The sequence below is a fragment of the Podarcis cretensis genome, assembly GCF_951804945.1.
Source record: "Podarcis cretensis genome assembly, chromosome: 2".
NCBI classification, from domain to species: domain Eukaryota; kingdom Metazoa; phylum Chordata; class Lepidosauria; order Squamata; family Lacertidae; genus Podarcis; species Podarcis cretensis.
Genome location: NC_137171.1, coordinates 106,484,282 through 106,500,782, shown reverse-complemented (window position 1 = coordinate 106,500,782; position 16,501 = coordinate 106,484,282). Strand labels below are relative to the sequence as shown.

General features: G+C 44.4%; 1 protein-coding gene across 1 annotated transcript in view; it reads right to left on the bottom strand.

Annotated features, from left to right (window-relative positions):
- Positions 1–7,337: 7,337 nt before the first annotated feature.
- The window catches only part of P4HTM (prolyl 4-hydroxylase, transmembrane), a 30,588-nt gene continuing 21,424 nt past the window's right edge, over positions 7,338–16,501 (bottom strand). Inside the window, exons 5-9 of the mRNA XM_079963571.1 lie at positions 11,918–12,080; positions 10,253–10,438; positions 9,460–9,550; positions 8,179–8,302; positions 7,338–7,757 (exon numbers count right to left, since the gene is read on the bottom strand). Of these exons, the coding sequence (XP_079819697.1) occupies positions 7,540–7,757; positions 8,179–8,302; positions 9,460–9,550; positions 10,253–10,438; positions 11,918–12,080 (782 nt within the window). The 3' untranslated portion in view covers positions 7,338–7,539. The remainder of the gene's footprint in view (positions 7,758–8,178; positions 8,303–9,459; positions 9,551–10,252; positions 10,439–11,917; positions 12,081–16,501) is intronic.

Sequence of the window (16,501 nt, the reverse complement as noted above, 5' to 3'; positions counted from 1 at the left end):
TGATAAAAATTGAGATTTAGGAAAATATGATACGATGCGATTATTTGAAAATAATATCTGGGGAACCACAGAGGGGTGGAGGGAAGTTTGGGGATTCTGAGAATCCTATTTGTAAAATTATTATGATTTGTGTATGATGTGAAAATGATTTTTTTAAAAAATTCCCGTCAGTTAGGGTTGCCAAAAACCCACAACTTGCCAAAGATCCAGAACAAGCTGCCACCTTCCTGAAATTCCCCTTGCATGTCTCTTCCGCCCTTAAAATCCTGGTAATGTATGGATGTATGGCAGCCCTACCATCCATCCCAATTTAAACATATAGGTAGGCAATCTAAAAGAGATTGACAATGGCAAGCCGTGCATTCAAATGTATAAAGGGTGCTGAGATATTCAGACCACTAAGTAGATGATGGTAGGGGTTTTTTTTTTTTGTCCTTCCAGCGTTCTGGTATATCTCAGCCACCACTGCAGGGTTCCCTCCCCCCAAAAGATCCCAAAGTTCTTATTCAGGCAATGCCTTTATTAGGCCAACCAAAAGGTCCACAAGATAGCAAGTTTTTGAGTTCTCCCGAACTCCACAACAACTCCCAGAGAGTTCATCCAGCTCAACCACCAGCCTGACAGTAAGAGCTGTTCGACAGTGGAATTTGCTGCCAAGGAGTGTGGTGGAGTCTCCTTCTTTGGAGGTCTTTAAGCAGAGGCTTGACAACCATATGTCAGGAGTGCTCTGATGGTGTTTCCTGCTTGGCAGGGGGTTGGACTCGATGGCCCTTGTGGTCTCTTCCAACTCTATGATTCTATGATTCTATGCAAGAAAATCAACAGCTCTAGCATGCCTCAAAAGTGGGCAGCTATTCTCTGTTTAAAAACCTCTTAAGGACGCAGTGTTACCTTCCAAGACATTCTCGTCCACTGTTGAACAGCTCATACCATCCTATTCAGAGTGTAGAACCATTGAAATTTATCGACACACCTAATTTAGGTCCATTCATTTCAACGGGTCTTCCTCTGAGTGGAACTTAGGCTATCTGGGAACCAGGTGCAGCAGGGTTGTTGCTGGGCCATCACATCACATGTGATGAAGCAGTAGCTACCACAGCCACATCTCCAATATCTTGAGTTCATTAACTCCCTCCACATGTGAGTGGCGTGTTGATGTTGCTTCCAGTAGTCCCTGATCGGTTTGTCCTAAAGGAGTTTCCAGGGACACGTGGGGTTGATTTTAGTTTTCTTAGCTGTATGTGTTTTCCTCTCCTGTTGTGGGTGGAATACACACTGGATATAGTGCAGAGGCAGTATCTTTCTGATACTGGCATAATTTAAATACAGGATTTACGGTATCTGGCTGTAACTTATCAAAAAGGTGACCCAGTTGACTGTGTAAAAAGCCATGAAAACATTCCCCATGCAGTTTTCATATCAAGACATGCATTCACAGAATATAACCAAGATTGTGACCAGATTGGAGCTGATAAAAGTGGGACCAAGGTTGAAAAACTGCCAACCTGTCATTTCCACAATATACTCAAAGGCAATTTTTTAAATTTACAGCCTGCTTTAACTTCGTGTTTGAAGCACTAGGCCATGGCTCACAATAAAGGTCTACAAATGGAGCATTTGCTCCTAAAACTGGATCATGGTGTAAGAGACATACAAGAGATTTTATCCTTCATGAGAAAAATAATAATAATACCTTTATTGTCAATGTACAACCTGTGAACAATGAAATTAACCGAGCCTTCCTCCCCCACCACAAACACTCAATCTCATTGCACTCTGTGTGCTTGTCGCACAACACACCAACCCCGAAAGTCAGCTGCACTATATTATTTTCCGTTCAACAGCCTAACAGCCCACGGATAGAAACTGTTTTTTAGCCTGTTGGTACCACTGATTATACTTCTATATCTCCTGCCCGAGGGTAGAAGATTAAAGAGGTGCTAGCCTGGGTGTGAATCGTCCCTGAAAATTTTTCTTGCTCTCCTAAGGCAACGATCCCTTGCGATGTCATCTAGCAGACTCAGGGGACAGCCCATGATATAATGTGCTGTGTTCACCACCCTCTGTAAAGACTTTCTGCCGTGGCTGTCAAATCATGTACCACACTGTGATACAATATGAGAGGACACTTTCTATTGTGGATTGGTAGAAGGAGGTCATCAATTGTTGTTTAACATTGTTCTTTCGCAATACCCTGAGAAAATGAAGTCTCTGTTGGGCCTTCCTAACCACCTGAGTTATATTGTTTTTCCAAGTGAGGTCTTCACTAAGGTAAACTCCCAGAAAAAGCTGCATCAGGCTTTATCTTACTTTTGTAATTTAAATGCTTTAGGAATAACACCACTGGATATAAAGGAAAACGGGCAAGAACATCATCACTTAAAAAAAAAAATCTCTTATGTTTCTAGAAAAAGCATTTTAATCACTTACAGTTAGAGAGAGAGAGCAGAAAATAAATAGATGAGTGGGGTGGGGGGATTGCTTGCAGTTTAACGCCAAGCCTGGAAATTCTAGGCACCGAGAGACTAATGAACAGAGACTCGCTTTGGGCCCCACTACAAAATTAGATGGTGCCCCAGTTCTTAAGAGTAGAAAATAGTAATCTGTGGAATGCATAACTTCATACCCCAATGAGGAATGGGAGGCGCAAAGAAAATGTACAGGTAACAGCTAGGTTTCAAACTTTTATTTGCAGGATAGACAAGCTACCTGACATCTGTGTGTGGAAAACAATAAATAAAATAAATATTAAATAATAAGGGGAAAAAACAACTTTTTGCAAAACACACAAGTGTAGGGAACACACAGAAATACAAAATCCAACGCTGACCAGTTACCTATCAATGCAACCGGCAACATCAAGTCACTTAAATTAGCTAAGGTTAGCAAAGGGTTCAGCTGTGGGCTTGGATAAGCATGTCATGCCTTTGGGGCAATTAAGGACATGATTCACAAAGCAAACCTCTCTGCTAACACCACCCTCCCCCCACTCCAGTACAGGTAGCTGAGCCCAGGCAAACATCCATGTGGTCCTGGGTGTGGGATACTGCACAATCCACAGGCCATGCAACTGCTTGCAGCGCTTCCCCATTTGTGGCCCAGGGGTTTTTGGTTTTGTAGATTGCAAACTGGAAAAAGGTGGCATCACATCCTCATCCAATTCATGGCTTCTTAAACCTGAATGAAAGCCCTACATTCTTCTACACTTCAAGTCTCTGCTAGTAAAATATAAATATCTCATGTTAGAGGTGAATAGCCTCTCTAGCACACACACGAACACATTCAAAACAAGATTGCAAAGTCCTAGTTTGGAATGAACAGCAAAATAGGAGGTCTATTTCATGTCCAGCCTTTTGGCATTTCATAAGTACTAAATGAGACAGGACCTTTGAGCTGAGTCTAGATTCTTCTTATTAAACAGTTCCTAAAGGGGACCTCTAAGAACTTTAAATTGGCTTGTAAACTATCTGCTAAGCGGTTAAATTTCCAAAGTCATACCAGGGAAAGCAAGACGCTTCAAGGGATACTGAATCCTCGTTGTATCCTATCAGAAGAACACCTACTTCACTCTCCTCACCCCACAAAACCTTGCAGCGGGACTGCAGTAAAGTCACAACCTTAGGCCTATTTCATTAAAATAACCTGCAACAAAATCAATGAAACTTACAAGGATATTGTGGAGGACTGGGGTGACATTTTTTCATCTGGCAGGGCCATGTAGCGGTCATAAGCCTTAACCTTTCTGCGTTATAAAGCACACTACTAAGGCTGATCTACACAACTCGTGACCCACCAAGCTGACAAGAAGAAGAAGAAGAGGAAGAGGAGGAGGAGGAGGAGGAGTTTGGATCTGATACCCCGCCTTTCACTCCCCTTCAGGAGTCTCAAAGCGGCTAACATTCTCCTTTCCCTTCCTCCCCCACAACAAACACTCTGTGAGGTGAGTGGGGCTGAGAGACTTCAAAGAAGTGTGACTGGCCCAAGGTCACCCAGCGGCTGCATGTGGAGGAGCGGAGACGCAAACCCGGTTCCCCAGACTACGAGACTACCGCTCTTAACCACTACACCACACTGGCTATAAGCCACCGGGACCTGCCTGGGACTACAAAAATAAGGTGGCAGAGTGGAGAAGTTTTTAAGCATCTGCCAGGTTGGTGGGTTGTGTTTGGCTTGGAAGGTCACAGGTCGCACAGGTCTCTAACTAAGGCAATTGACAAGGACCCCAGTAAAAAGGGATGCATGGGATGCACTCATTCCTTGGAATGGAAATTCACTTGCTGCCGACATAAACTGATTCAATATATACAACAATCAACATTCCACAATAACATCAGTTTCTGTCTTCAGGGAGACCTACCGTGTAGGAATGGCAACTTACCAAAGCAAGGAAAATGCCATACAACTTAGCATCCTTTGGACAGCAATGGAGGCACCCGGCTAGATAACTAGCTGCAAGACGGCCACCTTAAAGGCAGCTTTAGGGCATCTCAAGGCATCAGGAGGAAACATGTCAAAATAAAAGTATTTGTGCGGGTGGGGGGACGAGACAATTATATATTTGCTCATCAGGATTGAGCAGCCAGTGTAGGATTTCCAACACCAGCACTGAGAGCTACATGGCAGATAGATCCATATATTTTGGGTTAAATGTGGATAGCTTTCCTAAAGGATACAACTTATTACAAACTATGAGCTGCAAGGCCCAAAGCAAAAAGATCTCATTTCTCTACAGTGATGGCTACAGCCAAACCCTGCATTTTTCCCTATGTCAAGATGTCAAACAGTGACGGATTTTGTAACTGGAAATCATCTTTCAATTATATATTAAAAACACCACACAATTAATCCCAGCTTTCCTAACAGCGATGAAAGTGTTTATCTACAGTCGCAAGCTTCCTGTGGTCACATTGAATGCTACAGGAATCTTCTCTGTATCTTACTGAAGTTCCACTTTATCTTTCTACTTCATCTCCTTTTTCCAACATCACTTCCTTTTTATTACTGACACCTATTAGAAAGAAATATATCCTCAGGCCAACACAAAAGGGAAAAGGGCCAACTCTGGCTCATGCTTCAAGTTCAATTACAGGGGGAAAGCCTCTCTGATTAGCTTCATCTCAAAAAAGATATTGTAGAGCTGGAACAGGTGCAAAAAAGGACAGTTGCTTGGGGTTCTTTTTTTAGTTTGGGGAGCAGGGAATTGAGTAAGGGGAAACATGAAAGAGGTCTGTAAAATTATGCATGGTGCAGAAGATATTCTGGACAAACTGAAGGGAAGTACTTCTGGACACAATGAATAATACATTTATGGCATTCAAGATGATGGCCACTGGTTTAGATAGTTTTATAAGGGGATTAGACAAATTCATGCAGGATAAGGCAATCAACAACTACCCATGATGGCTATATGAAAGCTAAGGGAGGAATTCAACTTTGCACTTAGGTGATTACTCCATCAAGGCAAGAATTTTGGGTTGCCTCGTGAAATAATCCCCCCTTTTCTCCCTCCGCATGCTGTTCCAGGGGTTCTCCCAATTCCCCCAGAACTAATTTCAGAGGGTGCAAAGCGGCAGTCCTTGCACAGGGCTTCCCTTGATGGGACTCATTAGCTGAATCCCGCTCTCCATGTTCAGATGCCATGTGTCTCCTGAGCAAAAAGGTAAAGGTGAAAGACCCCTGGATAGTTAAGTCCAGTCAAAGGCGACTATGGGGTTGCGGCACTCATCTCGCTTTCTGGTGTTTATCCACAGACAGCTTTCTGGGTCATGTGGCCAGCAGGACTAAGCTGCTTCTGGCACATAGGAACACCGTGACGGAAACCAGAGCACACGGAAACGCCGTTTACCCTCCCGCCGCAGTGGTACCTATTTATCTACTTGCACTGGTGTGCTTTCAAACTGCTAGGCTGGCAGGAGCTGGGACAGAGCAACGAGAGCTCACCCTGTTGCGGGGATTCAAACCGCTGACCTTCTGATTGGCATGCCCAAGAGGCTCAGTGGTTGTTGGCAATCCACTTGGTTCCTTCAGTGACCAAGCAGCCTCCCTACTGTCTCTTGAGCAGCAACAATGGAAAAGGACTATCAGTTTCATGTCCTGATCAGTTTCATGTCCTGCTTTTCAGAGGAATCTGATTAGCCACTGTGGAAAGCAGGCTGCTGGTATACAGGGGCCTTTAGTATGATCCAACAGGAATCTTCTTATGTTCATGATTGTATATATCCATCTGCAAGAAGAAACATGATGTGAGTATGCTGTTGGGCCAAACCAGACACTAAATGGAGTGGAACATGTCTGGGGGTGGGAGAGAACTCCTTCCAAACAGACTCACAGAGGGGGAAAACCCAACCGAGCACACAAATCAAGTTACAGTGGTGCCCCGCAAGACGAACGCCTCGCAAGACGGAAAACCCGCTAGATGAAAGGGTTTTCCGTTTTGGAGGCGCTTCGCAAAACGAATTTCCCTATGGGGTTGCTTCGCAAGACGAAAATGTCTTGCGAGTTCCCGCGGTTTTTTTTCGCTTTTTTCGCCCCTTTCCTAAGCCGCTAAGCCGCTTATCAGCTGATCCGCTGATAAGCCGCTTCTCAGCTGATCGCTAAAAGCCGCTAGACCGCTAATAGCGCTAATCCGCTAAGCTGTCAATGGGCTTGCTTCACAAGACGAAAAAACAGCTAGACGAAGAGAATCGCGGAACGGATTCTTTTTGTCTTGCGAGGCACCACTGTACTGAAATGAAAATCTCAACAAATACAGCACACCAGCTGCTATTGCACACTTGAACACTTCCCTTCCCACCCCCCCAACCCCCGATAATCAACACAATAAATATTTCAGAACCATGTCCTTATTCAGAACCAAGTCTGACCCTGAGAAAAATTCTCCATGATGAGCATTAGAAATCATCCGGAATGACTCTAGCACCTTCAATCCTGAAACTTCCTTAACGTACAGCTGCTCAAGAGCCCCTTGCATAAAGTTTACCTATTATTATGTACTTATGATGACCTGTGCCTGTGAGTGCTAGGAGCGACAGCTTTGCCCCCTAGAGAACCACCTAGAATGAGAAGAGACACTTTCTGAGATCACTTTTGCTCCTTTACGAGGAGATCTTGTGACAGCAGGTGGGAAGGTGCCAGGAACAGAGCTGCAAACCCAATTCAAGGAGAAGAACTGCATTCCAACGGGGGAAAATGGCTCTGGATGAAGAAGAGCAACAAGCCTGGAGGCTAACTGACTGCACATGCCATGGGGAAGGCTCGCTCAGAGACCTAGAACCAAAGCCAGACATTAAAAAAAAGATGCAAGTGAGAACTGCACCCTAACAACCCAGTCACAGTCATTTCTCCTGCCTCACCAGTTCTCTTTCACAGTGCATTCCACACCATACCTCCCTATCCGGTCTCTTGTTTTCTCCAGTCTAGGCTGGAGCGCAGCTAGCAATCTCTGCTGAGATATGCGGGGATGGGGGGAAAGTGGGAGATTAGAGGGCTGAAAATGGCTAGTGCAAAAAAGTTCCGTCCAGGAAAAGGCATCTCCAAGCACTACAGCTCCACATGTACGTTGCTGTAGGATTTGTCCACAGTCCACTCGCTTTGGTCCTCGTCCGCACTGTTTGTATATCGAGCCATCTCCTCTTGGAACTGGAGCTGTCGCCTCTTGTTGGGATCCACGTTGATCCAGTTGTTGGCAATCCACTTGGTTCCTTCAGTGACCAAGCAGCCTCCGTGCAAAGAATATTCATCTAGGTCGCCAACCCAGCCTGCAAGGAAATAAGAACCCATGAACCACTCCTGAGAGAAGCCAGGTTTCACACGACAACGGCTCAACCCCCAGGATTCCTCCAATTATTGACCCCTGGCTGGCAAATCGGCATGAAGAAGAAGAAGAGGAGAAGAGTTTGGATTTGATATCCCGCTTTATCACTACCCAAAGGAGTCTCAAAGCAGCTACGATTCTCCTTTCCCTTCCTCCCCAACAACAAACACTCTGTGAGGTGAGTGGGGCTGAGAGACTTCAGAGAAGTGTGACTGGCCCAAGGTCACCCAGCAGCTGCATGTGGAGGAGCGGGGAAGCGAACCCGGTTCACCAGATTATGAGTCTACCGCTCTTAACCACTACACCACACTGGGCAATGCAGCTCAGACATCCTGGCAGACGATTCCCATGAGAGGACAGATTACCTTCTCCATCTGACAGGTAATTGTACCAGAAAACAGCAGTGCCTTGCAGGGGTTTTACACGTAGGTTTCCCTTATCACAGTGTTTACGAGTGTCGCGTAGGTCAATATCATTCTGGATGAGAGACTGGAAGGGAAAAAGGGAAATAATGCTTATTGTGCTGCGTGCCAGGAAATCAACAAATCACATCCAAAATCTGTAGCATAAAACAGCCAGTACATTCATGCAACCATATGCCATATAATAAGCTGCAATTGTTCTAGAAACAAAATGCTGTTAACTGAATGCTGAGAGGAAGTGATTTCCTTGTAACAGGGGTGTTATCTTGAATAAAACCATGTGGCTCCTCACCCACCTACAACATATTAGTACAGCACAATTATTGTGCCATGAACTGACACAACCTGGAGGCATCCTTGGACTTCCCTTATCAGACTAAACACTTCCAATAATCTTGAATTAACTAAAAAGGTACCTTATATCTATAGCAGAGCTTTCCAAACTGTTCATGTTGGTGACACACTTTTCAGACATGCATCATTCCACAACACAATAATTCAGTTTTACATCATTTTGCGACACAGTAATTCAGTTTTAATAGCAAACCGGAAGTTAAACTAACCCCTTTCCAGCCCTGGAATGAGCGTTAAAACAGCAGCAAAAGTGCAACAAGCATTGTAGTATCAGAAAGACAGGATCCAATTTAACGATCAGGGGAAACCAGGACTGGGGAAACATCTTTAAAAGATGTCCGAAGCAGGTAACTGCTGGTGTTTCCTATATGGTATCAGGGAGAACATTGCAAAAAACAGGGGCAACAGCAGAAGATGCCCCTGTAACACATTCACTGACAAAGGGTCTGCAGATTACCATACTTTTCCATGTATAAGACTAGGCTTTTTTCTTTAGAAATGATGCCAAAAAGTGGGGGTCGTCTTATACATGGGTAGTGCATAGGGTGGATGTTTGATTGGTTGCTGCTGCGGCTGTCAGCGACTATTAGGCGTGTTATTGGTTGCTGTGTCAAGGGGTGGTGTTGATTGGCTGACGCTGCGGCAACTGGGCAATCCTCCCCCAAAAAGCTCAACAACGCTGAGCCATCTCCCCCCAATTTCTTAAATTTGAGTCCCACAAAATAGGGGGCATTTTTTACATGGGGGTGTCTTATACATGGAAAAGTATAGTTTCTCAGCCGTCTACCAGGTGTTCATGTTTAACACAAGTACTCAAAGAAAACGGAGTTTTCCAAGAAAAACAGGCCACAAAGAAGGACAGAACCTTACCAGCTCTTCATAGGTCCTATTGTCAGCTATCGGAAAAGTGGTCTCTCCTCCTCCGGTCACGTTATTTAGGTAGAACAGAACTGTCACATAGCTGTGAAAGGCAGGGGCCATTAGCACAGGTTAGGTTTCAAAGTTATTGAAATTGCTTAGCCTTCCCCTTCAGGTTTGCAATGCAACAGTAAAATACTATGCACCATCTACTTGGAAGTTACGATTTCGTGCCCATCTACTCACAAGTTAATCCCCCATTTTTGTGACCTAGGCTGCAATCCTATATGAATTCAGTAGGACTGACATCCCATAATTCCTACATCAGTTTCTTGGGTCAGAAAGTAAAAACATGCTCTGTTCTGTGCCCCCACCCTGAGCAAATGTATACAACAAACAGCAAAGCAACTGAGGTTACAGAAAAACAAACCTCAGGTTTAGAGCAGAACCATGGTTATAGCTATAGACTCAAATAATACCGTCACAGGCAGAGTAGGACTCAGATAAATTTTGCCCCTGCCTATCGCTGACAGTCTTCAGGTGCATAAAAAGCCTCCACATAGAGAAGCATGATGTTCTGGAGGAATAGCTGACTGAGCATTCCTCTTCATTAACTTATAACTGGAAAGCACACATGCATGCTGTGTTCTTTGACCTCTCCATGGTTAAGGGAGGCCAGCTGATTTGCATTTGAATGTTTATGTCCATAAAACATAATGGAGTCTCTGTTTCAGAACAAAACACGGAGTAACAGGGAAAGAACAGATTACAGACGGTTAGTTTCCTCTTCAGGCTCTAGACTAACCGGCACGAGGTCTCGAATGGAGCAGTTTCATTGGCAATCAGTTTGGTGTGACTGCAGGCAGTCTCAGGGAACACCGGTCCACTGTCCATGTGGGCATGGTAGTGCCCGCCTTGGTCGTATCGCACTACCTGCAGGGGTTCACTGTGCTCCACAATCTCAGAGGGCAGACGGGTTAAGTGAATCACCCTAAAGGAAGAGAAGCAGAGACATGCCCATTGAACTATTAAACTATACTTGCTACTGAACTAATGTCCCCACATGCCACTGTCATCCCCTTTGCCCTGGGATAGGGTACCTGTTCACACATTACACTGAACGTAGGTATAAGCTGTCTCCACACATGTAAGTGTAAGAGTGTGCGTTTGTGGGTTTGTACAGCTGTCACTGTGCACTTAAGTACACAGACTGTATACGTGTTGAATGTTACTAACTGTACAAATGCACAGCTCAACACAGATCATACACTTGTTGAATGTAACATGTGAACACCTCTAGGGAAAGAAAGGTTTTACTTGACAAGTTCAAGATGGTAAGCAACTGACATTCACAGCAGCTATCTTACTTAGTCAATGATATAGAATATAATTATGCTTTTTATTATGTTTTTATTATTGTGCTCCAAAAAATGTGTTCTTAACGTTGTACACTGCCCTGGGATCTTTTGATAAAGGGCAGTATATAAATTAATCATCATCATCATATTTACATTTACTCCTCCTGTGGCATGTGTGTGTGTGTGTGTGTGTGTGTGTGTGTAAACACACACATAGAGATCTTTTCAATGTTTATTTACAAAACGTAATTGGGATTCTTTTTTGTAAGAACTGCCAGTTGACAATGGATTTGATCACTTGTATGATCAAATGGAAGAGGAGCATCTTTCTGTTCTCTGTCACTTTTGAATGCAGAACACCCTGCCTCACACATAAAGAAGCATGGAAGTTAACCTCAGGAAGGACAGTCACTTTCACTATCATCTAAGCATTTTTTGCAAAAAAAAACAACCAACAACAACCCAAAAAACAAAAGGAGCAGGTGCTTTCAGGCTGCCATCCTAAGCAGGCTTTCTAGGTAGTCTCAGTGAAGTCAGTGGGACTTACTTTAACATAAACATTCTTAGTTCTGTAGGAAGAGGGTTCTACTGGTGTCAGTGCCAATTTTCTTCCCAGGGCAAATGCAGGGGTGGGGGTAGATTTTCACAGGAACTGCAGCACAGGAGGAAAGGGTTAAAACCTTTCCTGTGCACCACCGTCCTCCTACACTGGTTTATCTTAAAGTAAAGACAAGACCTGTAGAATGCACATACACATTTAACATACTGTCTAGTAGACTGGCGCTGAGCTGCCTCACTGCCTCACTTTGGCTGCATCACTGTGTGGTTACAAAGTCAGGGAATGAGATTTTTTTAAAAGCCTTTTCGAAGTGTAACTGAGCATTTTCAAGTTACTATGCCCTTATCAGTAATCACATTCTTTTAGCACCTTTAAAGGAGCCCATGTGTGTTTAAATTTTAAATGACAACTAAAAAACAGGCAATTTATAATACAGAAACACTTTTTAATCAGTTGAGAACTCTCTAATATAATAAAACCGAACGGGATCCTACTATGGCTGCAAGGAGTGGCGAACCTCTCTCTGTTTTAAGTATCTGTGAGTTCCTCTTACCTTTGCTGTATGGAGCGCATGACGTGGTGGGCTCCCTCGCCTTGATACAGCCACGTGTGCTGGCTGTTCCGCACCAGGTCACTCATCTTCACTTTTTGGCTGCCCATATACTTGTGGAAATCCCGAATGTTCAGCTGCTTAAACTCCTCCAAACTCAGCACACCTAACGGAAGAATGAGAAGAAAGCACAGGCTTTGATTAGCCTCAACCAGAGCCAGGGCCTTTTCAACACTGGCTCCGGCCTGGTGGAACACTCTGCCTCATGAGACCAGGGCCCTGCGGCATGTGATTTCTTTCCGCAAGGCCTGTAAGACAAGAGTTGTTCCGCCTGGCCTTTGGCTTAGAATCAGGTTGATTCCCTCCCCCTCTTTCTTTTTCCTTTTTCCTGTGAAGAGGCTGCATCTTAATGTTGTATTTTAATCTTGTTTTTTAAATTGTATTTTAATCAACTTGTTTTTATTATTGGTTGTTAGCCACCCTTGGCTGGGGAGGGCAGGGTATAAATAAAACTACTTCTTCTTCTTCTTCTTCTTCTTCTTCTTCTTCTTCTTCTTCTTCTTCTTCTTCTTCTTCTGTTGCAGAGCATTCAGGTATTTGTCAACATGCTGCAACGGTTGATGCCAAATCAGAGCCAACCTTCTAGCAACCACTACCATAATCCGCTTTGCCTTTAGCAGGAGGAAAGTATACCAGTTTGGATATGTGTCACACATATGACACCTTTTAAATGATAGCTGATGCACCACAGATGCCACGGGGAAGCTCTCATGAGGGGGCAATAACTATTTCTGACCGGGGGCGGGGGGGGAACAGGTGCCTTAGCAAAGACGTTATGACACCAGAAGAAAAAAGAAGCCAAGTGAAAAACTAAAGCCAACAACTTGAGGGGGGAAATAAGACAAAACCCCATCAAAGAAAAAGATTCCTACTGCTGCCGTCACAGCAGTCGGCTCTTCCCCTTCCCCTTGGAAAGTGACAACACAACCATGACTTTTTAGCTGAGGGGAGCCAGAGTGCCTATTTCCCAGCTAGAGGTCTAGAAGGTTCTGATTGGCAGTTTAGTTAGGCATTGCTTGACTGCAGAAAGACCACCGAAGGGGAAGAATGCCCTTCCAAATGAAGAGGCTGGCACCTAGTGCACAGCTTCCAGGTTACAAATACTAGGGGTGAGCACTGAGGGACCAAAAACACAACTGAAGATCAGCAGTGCATGCCCAGGAATCATTTGCATTATGACTGCTCCCAAAATCACGACGACACCAAGACGTACACATAAGGCACTGAACCATGCTGGCTCTCCATTGCGTATTGCAAGGTAATGGAACTAAGCCATGCTTCTGACATGAAAAATATATGAAGGACGGAAAAGGTTTGCCTGTTCCAATGTTCGCTTGTGGTACCTCTGAAAATATATTTTAAAACTGGCAAAACACTCATTTGGGAAAACTGTACGCCAATACTTGAATTTAAAATGGCACGTGGTCCAAAGGAATTTTCTTTCTTTCTTTCTTTCTTTCTTTCTTTCTTTCTTTCTTTCTTTCTTCCTTTCTTTCTCTATCTTTCTTTCTTTCTTTCTTTCTTTCTTTCTTTCTTTCTTTCTTTCTTTCTATCTATCTATCTGATAGTCCTTGTGAGACTGGTGATCTTAAAAGTTTCCAATATTATCGCTCAGTTGATTGCTTCTGTCAGCCAAACAAGGAGAGAAGCAATTCTCAATCGTTCCCCCTTTCTGGTCAGCAGCCTCTCATACACTCCCCCAAATGTGCTCCTGGGGGACAGGGGACCCTTCAGAATGGATTGGGAGGCAGGGGGCTCACCACTGCTTGTTGTCCACTTAAGCCAAAGCTGCCAGTGTGCATGAGTCACATAAGGAGAGACATGTGCTCTCCTGCTGGAGTGCATGGCCTTGACGGTTTGCCTCTTTGCCGGTTTTCTCACTGTCTGTGACACATCAGGAGAAGGTGACTAGGTGAGAGAGCCAGCTAGCACAGGCTAGCATCATAGGTGGCTTCCTCAGTCACTCTGGTAGAGTTGCCCCTTTCCCTTCCCAGCGCACTGTGACTGAACACGTCCTGGATTAAGTAACCGTAATGAGCCATTGCATCCAAACCAGGAACTTGTTGGTTTCTGCTCTCTTCACTGTGCAGCGAAGTGCTTGTCACGAGGCAATGTTTACATTCCACAGTCTGTGCTGTTGGGTTTTCCCACGGGAAAGGAGACTGGATGTGACGTACACTGGTTTCCTGTTTTTCACTGTTCACACTGTGTTTCTCTCCGTGCTTTAGAGGAGAGAGGATGCTTTCTCTGCTCCGGCAGAGGCAAGATGTTTTTCTGTAATCTACCAGCTTTGAAGTGTAAATAAAGTAATATAGAGTATGTGGCACGTACTCCTCATCATTCCGCTGTGCTTGGGACACTGCAAATTCAACATTCTTGGTTATGGGGCCCAGAAGAAAGACGCAGTCATCTGAATGCCGGCAAAAGGATCGGAATGCAGAGGGACGGATCGGACGGTATCTGCCGTCAAGATGATTGATGAGATATGTGCTCATGCTCCGGGCAGCCTGCCAGCTCCTAATTAATGGCTTTATGGCTGGACTTTGAACTTTTATGGCCATTTTGCCGGGCATAGGCAAAGGCTCAAAAGAACAAGCTCCTATGCTGGGGGGAAACCGAAAGTAACTTTTAAAAGTGCTTTTGGAATAAAGCAGCTGCAGAAAAGAGTGACGCAGCTTGATTTAAGGCAGCAGAGAGAAAGCACTTTTGAATTTGCCTTTGGAATGAGGTTTGAAGCAGCAGAGACGCAGCTTGTATAAAGCAGCTTGTTTAAAGCAGCAGAGATGATGCAGAAGGCTAATGCCAGAGTCATGATGGCTAGCTGCAGAAGGCTGGCTGATGCAAGTAGGGAATCTGATGCCAACCAGCCAATTGCTCAGCTCAGAGTAGCCTGTGATACTGCCATGATTCAGAATGAAGCAGACCGCCAGGGTGATAGCTGCATGGGCAAGGGGGAGTCTTCACAGACGTCATCCCAGAGTGCAGTGGAACCACCAGATGGCGCCAAAGCTTTGAAGGCAGTGAAATGCTACTCGTGTGGACGTCTAGGCCATATGAAGAGGGAATGCAGATATCCCAGGGCCAAGACAGAGCAGCGCAGCGAAAGCTCATCGCGTGGAAAAGGCCGAGGCAAAGGCAAAGGTCCGGTGTCCAGGACAACGCAGCACAAGGCAATGGTCTCACGCTTCACTCCAAAGGTTGCAAAGGTCCAGAAGACGTCTAGATCTTTCTTCGTTGTTGATTCGGCTGCAACGCACCACATGTGCAACGATAAGCGACTGTTCGTGTCTTTTACACCGCAGGAAGGTGCAATTCACCAGGCGGATGACCACACAATCCCCAGTAAAGGCTACGGAACTGTTGTTCTTCACAGTTTGGACTTATCGATAAAATATGTACTTTATGTACCAGATGCTAAACATAATCTGCTCAGCGTTGGACAGCTGAATGAGCGGAAAATTGACGTTTCCTTTAAGAACAAAAGGTGCATCATCACAAAGAAAAATGATTATGTATTGCATGCTGAATATGTTGATCGTTTGTATGTTTTGTATTATGATGATGTTGTGCAGGATGACACTTGTTGCATTGCAGGTTCTAACAAAAGTTTGCATGCAGAATGTATTCATGATTTTCACCGAAAATTTGGTCATTTGAATTTTGAGGCAGTATCTAAAATGCCTGCCTTGGTTGAAGGTATGACTATTAAACCCTGCAGGTACCACATGAAGTGCAAGGCATGCGCAGCAAACAAGGTGAAAATGGCTGCGAAAGGTAAGGTGTCTAGTAGGCAAGCTACAGAACCATACCAGGTTGTTCATGCTGATTTGGTTGGACCACTAGCGCCCTCTTTGGGTGGAAACAGGTACTTCATGGTTCTCATTGATGCATTTTCCAGGTATATTTATGTGTATAATCTCAAGCAGAAATCAGAGGCTTTTCCAAGGTTCAAGGAATTCTGTGCTTGGTTAGAAAATGTGCATGGTAAGAAGATAAAAATTCTTTTCACTGATCGCAGGGGGGAATTCACTTCTCAGCAGTTTGAAGCTTTTCTGACTGAGAAAGGAATTCAACATGATTTGTCAAGTCCTTGCTCGCCATGGCAGAATGGACTTTGCGAGAGGGCAAATCAAACATTGCTTCAAGGATTAAAAACCTTGCTGCATGATGCCAATCTTCCAGAGAGTTATTGGGCTGAATCTCTCTCGTGTTTTACTTACAGTTATAATCACAGGTTATCTTCAGCGATTGGTTGTACCCCCTATGAGAAGATGTTTGGCAAGAAACCATACATCAAACACATGAAGATTTTTGGTTCTGACATGTGGGTTCACTCACCACAAAGCTCCAAGTTAGACAAGCGTGGATTGCATGGTATCTTTCTAGGTTATCAGAAAGGGTCTTACAGAATAATGACTGACTCTAAGACAATTAAGCTCACAAGAAGTGTTGAGTACAATGCCAAGTGGGGGGAGAATGTGGGAATTTTCCAATGTTATCCTGATGACAGTGATGAGACTGAGGATA